Genomic DNA, 9,105 nt, shown 5'->3' with positions numbered 1-9,105 from the left:
TACACCACCCAGTTCTACACCACCTGGATCTACACCACCTGGTTCCACACCACCCAGTTCTACACCACCCAGTTCTACACCACCTGGATCTACACCACCTGGTTCCACACCACCCAGTTCTACACCACCTGGATCTACACCACCTGGTTCCACACCACCCAGTTCTACACCACCCGGTTCTACACCCAGTGGTGTAGAACCGGGTGGTGTAGAAATCACTGACTGAATTGGCACCAAATACATTACAGATCTTCATCACTAGCGTAACGTTCTGGACTCTGAGACTTTTTGTCTTTTTTTTTTTTTTTGCTGTTAAAATTAAAATGAGAGTAGAAATCAGAATCCCAGTGAATCTACAGGATCTTTTGCTGCTCTCTGTAATGTGATGAAAGTCGTTGGTCTGTTAGTGGACAGGAACGTCATCGTGTCCCTTTAAGCCTCTCCACCCGGGTCGCCTCCATGACCGACCGACCCACATGAAGGCCGAGAGTGAAAAACACAAACATGACCCTGAAGTCAAACCGCTGAGACCAAAGCAGGTCAGGGAACGTTTCCACTCTGAACAACAGAAACTCTCATCAACTTATGGATAAAACAGCAGAAATATCTTTAAAAAAACCATAAAAACATTCAATATTTATCAATTATTAGCATAAACTGTTCCATAAATGTATATTCTATTAATTTTTTTGCCGTTTAACAAACATGTGGAGGGAAGGATTTAAGTCTGTAGTTTTGAATATTGACTCTCTTTAAATGAAATATCTGATTTTCAAAATTCATAACTGTTAATGATTAATGCATGGTGCCGTATGATAACAGGGCCTGCTGTGTTTATCTGACCTTTGACCGGAGCTGCTGCTGCTTCACCTGCTGCAGGAGAGAAAACAGAGAAACAGATCAGAGATTCTCTGTTTTCCTACATTTTAAAGATTTTAAAAGTTTTTATAAAACTGTTTTAGGAAACATTTGTGCTGATAATAACAAAGAAGCCAAAGGCTGACGATCAGCTGCTGCTTTTTACTTTTATATATTTTGCAGTAACGAGTTTCCCATAAGTCAGTGAGCAGGAAAAGTTTCTCCTTCATGCAGAAGTTTTAATCCTCGACCCCCCTGATGGTTTCATAACTCGTCTGGTTTGACCTCCAGCTCAGCCTGTAATCTCAATTTATTCCATCTGAAGATCCCAGGATTAAGTTTCTGTTTAGTTTTTCTTTCTCCGGCTCCGTTTTAAATCCCGGTCTTGTTCCTTGGCATGATCATGTGGTGCCTGATCCTCACAGCTCTCCACTGCTGGGTTTCACATTTAAACATCAGCATCAACAGCTGAGCTGAAAGGTGTTTTCTCCAGATCCACCAAAACAATCTCATCAACTTTTCTAGTTTTATTTAAATTAAAACAGGGGAAAAACCAGCTTTCATAAAGAAAGTGAATTTAAGTGAGTGACTAATGTCTGCTTCTCCTTTTGGTTGATTTGTTTTACTACAGTTTATTCTGCAGCAGCTCTATAAAGAGAAGCGTGTGACGCAACCTGCAGGCTGTCGGTTCGCCACTCGGAGCCAGACTGCTCAGATCGTTACGATCCGAGGCCATGTGAGAACGGCGTGGAGCTGCTGCAGTCTAAAGTTTCACTCCGGATGATTCACGTGTAAAACAAAACTGTTTGGGTTGTGAAAGCCATCAGAATGGCAAAAAGATTCCTGACCCCTGACCTCCAGCAGATAAGAAAGCCGTCTAGCTGTTTAAGGAGGAAAAACCTTGTGGTTATTTTGGTTCTTTTTACTATAAAGTCTTCAGAATGAGGGTGAATCAGCTGGGATTTGATCACTAAAGGACAAAATGTTCATCCCCCCTGAGAAAACCAGAGGATGAAGCAAACAGACAAAGGTCGTCACATTTAGAGCCAAAATGTTCTGCCTGAAAAAGAAAAAGGACAAAAGTAAATAACTATTTCTAGACTGTCCAACTCAGTTGGCTGACCTGAAGATTCAGTGCTGCAACAAAACCAAACAGACAAACAGACAAACAATGAAGACATGCAGGTAAAATTAGCTGCTTCCTCTAAAGCTGCTTCTAATCTCATCTAATCTGCTTCACCTGAGAAACAACACAGAGGAAGAGCCTCAGCCAGTCAGAGGATGTTCAGTTTTCACACCAACAGGTGGAAAACAAAGAGATTCACAGCAGAAACAAACTGAAATAAAACATCAGAAGAGTTGAAGAAGTTCAGAGATGAACCGTAAAACGAAACCTGTAAAACAGAACGGATCAGTCAGGCCCATCACACGACACCTTATAAAGCTTCCAGTAAAACAAACAGATTTAAATAATGCAGCTGGAACCAAAATGTTTCTATTCCAGCCTCTGAGGAACAGAACAGAACCAGAACCGGTTCTGGTCGTCACGTCCAAGTCCAACGTTCCACCGGATGAAGGTCTGGGAGGAACTTTTACTACCAACAGAACCTCGCAGAAAAAACCTTTACTGTTTGAAACTGGTGAGTGTTTTGGGAATTTTGAATTGGGAATTAATTCTTATTCAAAATGGGAAAAACAGGAAAACATTCCATTCATGAGTTGAGAGAAGAATAAAAAAAACAAGTCACTGCTCATATTTACACTAGAGAGAAAATTAAAAAGTTTAAATCAACCCCAGCTGTGAAAAGCTAAGTTTTCCTTCCAGAGGGATGAAGATGAAGAAATGTAAAAACCTGTTGGAGAGCACAGGGGCATGGTGAGGTCACCAAAGGTCAACATCTGTCCTACCATCCCAGATGTAAACAAACTCAGCTTTACAGAAACGCAGTCTGATGTGAAACAGGCGAAGGAAACCCAGAAAATAAAATAACCTCCTTACTTTATAAATGTTACTGAGTTCAGGATCGGGTTATGAAAATGATGCTGCAGCAAAGTTAACTCAGTAGAAGCCTGAAGTCCGGGCCAGGAGTCCAGGCCGGGTTTTCAGTGCAGCTGAAGTTACAGCTGACTTTTATTTTACAAAGCAGAGATGAGGTGATCCAGTCACTGCATTTGATTGATTACCTGACCGTCTCCCACTCAGAATTATAAAATGTTATGAATATTTGATCAGCTCTGCCTCGCAGACATTTACACAAAACTTTATCGAATTCAGAGCAGCGACAGCGAAACGTTCTTACGTTTATGAATGTAAAAACATGTTCTTTAAAATACTGACTTAATGTATTTGAAAGAGGACAGTGTAATTTAATAAAACATGACAATACAATGTGAAAATATGTAAATAAAGTTAAAGAGATCATTAGTTCTTGTTTGTAAAGTAAAGCAGATGAATTAAAAATGCAGTGAATGAAAATTAAATGCTGATCAGGCAGGAAACTGTTGGACCTGCAGTGACCAACAGTAAAAAAGGTAGAAAGTGAAAAATGTCATGTTTATTCTTTTTATACATACATTTCTGTCTGTTATTGTTTAGGCACATTTTCAATGATCCTTTAAACTTTTGATAAAATGTGATTTTTTTTTCTGCTACATTGATATAATCATAGTGTATATTTTCTTATTATGAACCTTAACATTTTTCATTGTGTGTCTGACTCAGTTTGATGTTTTGAACGTCTCTGGTGGCTTCATGTCTGCCGTCCTGTTTTAACCTCAGTAAAATAAGAGCTGTTGCATTCAGCTGTACAAAACAAGCTCTATAAATAAAGTCTGATTGCTGTCCACGTCTTAAACCTTCATCCTCTGTGTCAGATGATGAAGCAGCAGGTCACATCGACCCTCTGCACACGTGAGAAACACAACGGCTCCCTGAAAACTACGGAAAGCTAAAGGAAGTTCACCCAATTCCTCTTCATGTTTAAGTTATCCACCTGCTTCAGTAATGTTTAACTCAGCTGGAAATCAATAAGGTCAGAAAACTTCAAAAACGTCCAAAACAGCAGAAAACTCCCTTAACAAAGGTTACAGTGAGACTCATCCTGACTCGGGTTTATTTCCACCTCAGATGAAGCATCTTGTAATAAAATTCATAAGACAAAGAGCTGAAAGCTTCACGGCTCATCAGAGACCATCATCCATCAGGAGCTAAACGCTCCATCAGCCAAGAGAAGCAAAGAGTTTCTCCTTCATCCGAGGAAATGTTCTGGGAGAGTTGCTTCTAATTACATTTACCTGAGTAAAGTTTTGAAAAAGATGACATTTTAGGAGCATTTTTACTTTTTGCTTCTCTTATTTGAGTCAAACTTCTGTCTCTTCTCACTGAAGGAAGAACAAACATGTTTTAACCAGAAACAAACTCACACCTGCAGCTTCACTTAAAGTTTCTGAAGTTTTAGAAAGAAACTGATGAGGAAAAAATGTTTCCTTTCCTGATTTTATTTTGTAGTTATGTAATTTGAATAAACACTACAAAAACACAAAATCTCACCAAGTATTTTACTCTAGTTTCTCATGAAAAAACTTAATACACTTGAAATAATGAAAAAAAAACGAACTTCAAAGTAACTTTTCAGCTACATGTAGAAGATTATTTTTAGTCAATGATTCTTAAATATTTATGAAAAAGTTACACTGGCAGATTATTTCACATAAGATATGAGTGAAATAATCTGGCTCCTATTTCTTTCTGAAAAGTTATAAATTAGTTTGGTCTTATTTTGAGTTTATTCATATATTTACACTAGAAACTAGAACAAAAATACTGGGTAAGATTTTGTGTTTTTCCAATGAATTATTATCATTCTGGTCTTTAAAATAGCAAAAGTTCCACATAACTTTATATTTTGGTCCGTCTGATGATCTAATTTTTCAATAATTAATTTATGTTTTGTAACCTTTTTACCAAAAACTTTTTATTTTGACTTGAGTAAAAATATGCTGAAGTAGTTCTACTCACTTTGGGTTTTAATCTGTGTTTACTGGATGAGATGTTGTGGAAAAGTTGAGTTTTATTCATCATCGCTACATGACCGGTTCTATAACGGGATGTTGGTTCGGGTCCAGAGGATCAGCGGCTCTCCGGCGGCCAGCAGGGGTCCGTCATGCTTCTCTTACCGCCGCTGAGGCAACGAGCCGAGGAATGTCAGCCATGAAGCGTCACTGCCCAATCAGCTGGCCCGCAGCCAGGCCTGCTGCCAGCTGATTGGCCGCTGCGGACTGGCCTCTGGCTTCCCCATTGGCTGCCTGCGCAGCCCAGATGACTGCGTATGCAAATATTGCGTTGCAGGCAGTTGAAATCGCAGAGTGCTGAGCAAAGCCCGGCATTGAGGGAGCGAAGCGAAGGGGGAGTGACCGCAGCATGAGCCTGTAGACCCACAGCGACGGACTGAAAACCTTCTGCCTTTTTCTCCTCCGAGGGTCCGATTCTGTTTCCATGAGTGCTGCAAGGTAAGAAGCATCAGGACTGGAACTACAGAGCTCATTTAGATGAAAAGGTCAAAGTTTATGTAGGAAGAATTTCATCTAAATGTGTCGAATCTTTGCGTCAGCGCAGCAAAAACATATTTTAGTGCAAATATGTTAATATACTGGAAATAAAGGGAAACTAAGTTACATGTAAGTTTGCAGCCGGATGTAAACCGTTTGTTTTAGAATATAAAGGAAAAGTTTTTATTGTCCTGCAAAGGCGAAATTCAGATGAAGCAGCAACGTCAGGTTTAAAAGCTAAAAGAAGGTTTTAAAGTGATAAAACATAATAATAATGAAAATAATTTACTATCCCAAACTGGAAAATACTGTGGAGTTATTGCAAATAAAACCAATCAGGATGTGCAACTGAGTCGGACCACTTCTCCAAAAATAAAGTCAAAAATTCCTTAATATTCATAATAAAAGTACTATTTCCCCTGGTAGATTATTTCATTTATAATAAAATCAATCAATCAATCAATCTTTATTCGAGACACAAAAAGGTCCATAGTAAAAAAAAAAAAGGTAAAAAACAAACAAAATAAGAGAAAAATAAAAATAAACAAGACATATTCACTGAGTCACAAATAAATGACAAATAAAATGTTTCCTCCAGTGCAACTTTTTCATTAGTGTTAAGAACTGCTAAGTAGCTACTTGTAAGTTAGTTTGGATTTATTTCAGATATTTTCACCTGAAACTAAACTGAACTTGTGTGTTTCTGCAGTGTGTTGATTTTAAACGGTTTAATAATAAAAGAAGTGAAGTTTAATTGGTTTTCAGCCTTCCAGGCTCTGATCCTTCTGGAACTTTCTGTGTCCTCCTCTCTCCCTCAGTGTGCTCACGTCCTTCAGTCCTTCCGCGATGCCTGGCCCAGTGATGACAGACGTGGCGATGAGGTTCTACATCAGCCACTCTCCGCCTCCTCTGCGGAGCTTCATCAGCTCCTATGGTGACCTGCAGCGGGCCAAGAACCGGGCCAACCAGCCCAGCGCCCGCAGCCGCAGCCAGCAGCTCTACAAGCCGCTGCGGCCCTGCCTCAGCAGCCAGCGCCGGGACGATGGCGCCCATGTGGCCTGGGCCAAGAAGAAGCCCATGAAGAAGAGCGTGGTGTTCGCCGACACCAAGGGTCTGTCGCTCACCGCCATCCACGTCTTCTCCAAGTTCGACGACGAGCCGTACCAGAACAAGGCGGTGGACGGGATCGCGGAGGAGCTGCAGTTCGAGATGAGCGACCTGGAGAACGCCACCATGGACCTAAAGATCAGCTCGGTGCGCAGCCTGGTGCTCGACTTCAAGCAGCCCTCCGCCGACTACCTGGACTTCCGGAACCGGCTGATCCGGAACTGCGTCTCCCTGGAGAACTGCTCGCTGCAGGAGCGCTCGCTGACCGGCACCATCAAGGTCCGGAACGTGGGCTACGAAAAGTCGGTGCAGGTACGGGTCACCTACGACTCATGGGTGACCTTCAGCGACGTCGACTGCAGCTTCCTGAACAACGTCTACGGCTGCCAGGACACCGACACCTTCGCCTTCGAGCTGGAGCTCCCGGCCTACACCCCGCCCCAGAACCGAATCGAGTTCTGCATCTGCTTCAAGGTCCAGGGCCAGACCTACTGGGACAATAACGAAGGCAAGAACTACCCTCTGAAGCACTTCGGCTGGAGCGGAGAGAACCTGAGCAAAGACTCTGCGGCGCAGCAGAAACCGCCGGAGCACAAGGCCGGCGGCGCGAAGGTCCCGGAGCTGGAGTTCGATCAGTTCGGCAGCCCACGCATGTCCAGCGGACTGTTCCCGGGCTGGCAGAGCTGGGGCCACATCGACAACACCGTGCCTTACTGGTGAGAGCCGAGCCAGCTCCGGGTCTGAGTCGATCGACTCAAAGCAAACTGAACCTGAAGGTACACAAACCAGACAAAACCCCGAGTTCAACCCGCTCAACTGACCTGCTTTCAGCTGGAACCGCTCACTGGGCCGGTGAATGATTAAACTGGAGGAGCAGGAGGGCAGAGAGTCACCTGAAACACAGCTCTGCTCTGTAAAATATGTTGAAATGTGCCTTCTCTTTGTGCCTGCCCACTAAAACAAAGACGCTTAGTGCACATGAGGACGGCTGGCCCCTTTTTGGGGGCCGGATGCATTAGCTGAACATGCACTGATTGAGATGTCCCTCTCAATGTGACAACGGCTGTAAGCTGAGGGAAATTAATTGCTGGCATTAATCCTTCATATTGAAGGGAAAGCTTGGGGAGTGCATGGCCACAGAAAACACAGCTGATTCATTTCTAATGAAGCAAAGAACACTAAACCTCCTGCACCTTCTGTCAGACCTAGAGAGTTCACACATGATTCAGAATCGCCTCGGTTGTACAAACAGGAGTCATGCAGCCCTTCCTTTCCCTCCATGTAGATTGCACATGTCTGGTAAATGAGCTTGAGTGATGTAATTTTGAGAAACTGAGCTGCTATGATGATGTCACAAGAAAAGACTGGAATGTGATTGGCTGACAATGAAAGTGAGGAAGTTTGGAAATGTGTGAGGTTCTGGTATGTGCAGAGAGAAGTGCTGTAAAGTCTGAATGTGTCGTTTCTTTTAGCTGTTCTTACAAAGTGCAATTGTTGATCACGCGTGTACAGAATGTGTGGATGCAGCGGACATGTTTCTTTTCTCAGTCTGATCAGAAGGTCCACGCCGCAGCGTTTTGAGTCTCACTTGAAGGCGTGTTGCTGACGCGCGCCATGTTGGTTATGTATTTTCCTTTTTGAAATAAATTTCTATATTTGTGCTAACAAGTCGACGCCTCCAGTGTCTTTTATTGAAATAAACATCACAGAAACCCAATAAACAATATAAAACCAAATCAAAAACTTTCTTCTCTTCATATTCTTTATTTGTTTTTCAATATTTGTTCTTTTATCTCCTTAAAGAAACTCCTAAATTAAAGCTAAAATCAGATTTTCTCTCCATCCATCCATCCATCCATCCATCCATCCATCCATTTTCTGAACACCCTTGTCCCTCAGTGGGGTCGGGAGGGGTGCTGGTGCCTATCTCCAGCTAACGTTCCGGGCGAGAGGCGGGGTACATCCTGGACAGGTCGCCAGTCTGTCGCAGGATTTTCTCACCAGTAGCAGCTAAAATATAACACAACACAAGCTGAGTGTCTTCCTGCAGAGCGGAGACGGATATGATGCTCACGAAGGTGGATTACATAAGTAATGTTTGTAAACATTGGAGCAAAACCAAAACAACTCCAATGTTTACAAACATGGAGGAGATTCATGAATAATTCATGAGTGAACAGAGTTATCCTCCGGACCGTCAGAACATCGCAAAGACGAAACGAGACCAGAGCAATTATATAAACACTGGGACCAGTTCACCCAGACTGGGACCAGTTCACACACACTGGGACCAGTTCACACACACTGGGACCAGTTCACCCAGACTGGGACCAGTTTCCTTTGGTTGTTCCAAGCAGGAAGTGACCTCAGCCTGCCACTTCCTGTTTGACAGATGGGGTGTTTTGGAACTGATGACATTCTGGAAACTGTTGTGGTTTATTGGATTTGAAGCTAATTAACTGAATCTGACATTAACCACTTCACTGAGTTACTAACGTCAGATTAAAGACTGAATCAAACAGTGAAGCTCCTTGTTTGCTTCTTTTTCCGTTTTGTCGTTATTGAATCATCCGGTTGGATGTGAAGGTCTGC

General features: G+C 42.6%; 1 protein-coding gene across 1 annotated transcript; it reads left to right on the top strand.

The window, feature by feature from the left end:
- The first annotated feature begins 5,207 nt into the window (after positions 1–5,207).
- Positions 5,208–8,181, top strand: LOC103149003 (protein phosphatase 1 regulatory subunit 3C-B). Its single transcript, XM_007568015.2, has 2 exons — positions 5,208–5,367; positions 6,225–8,181. Exons 1-2 carry the CDS (start codon positions 5,354–5,356, stop codon positions 7,231–7,233), a joined length of 1,023 nt encoding a protein of 340 aa, XP_007568077.1. The 5' UTR covers positions 5,208–5,353; the 3' UTR covers positions 7,234–8,181.
- Positions 8,182–9,105: the final 924 nt, after the last annotated feature.

Source organism: Poecilia formosa, unplaced genomic scaffold (assembly GCF_000485575.1).
Source record: "Poecilia formosa unplaced genomic scaffold, Poecilia_formosa-5.1.2 Scaffold216, whole genome shotgun sequence".
Taxonomy (NCBI): Eukaryota; Metazoa; Chordata; class Actinopteri; order Cyprinodontiformes; family Poeciliidae; genus Poecilia; species Poecilia formosa.
Note: the sequence above shows the minus strand (reverse complement) of the source record. Positions and strands in the feature narration are given on the sequence as shown.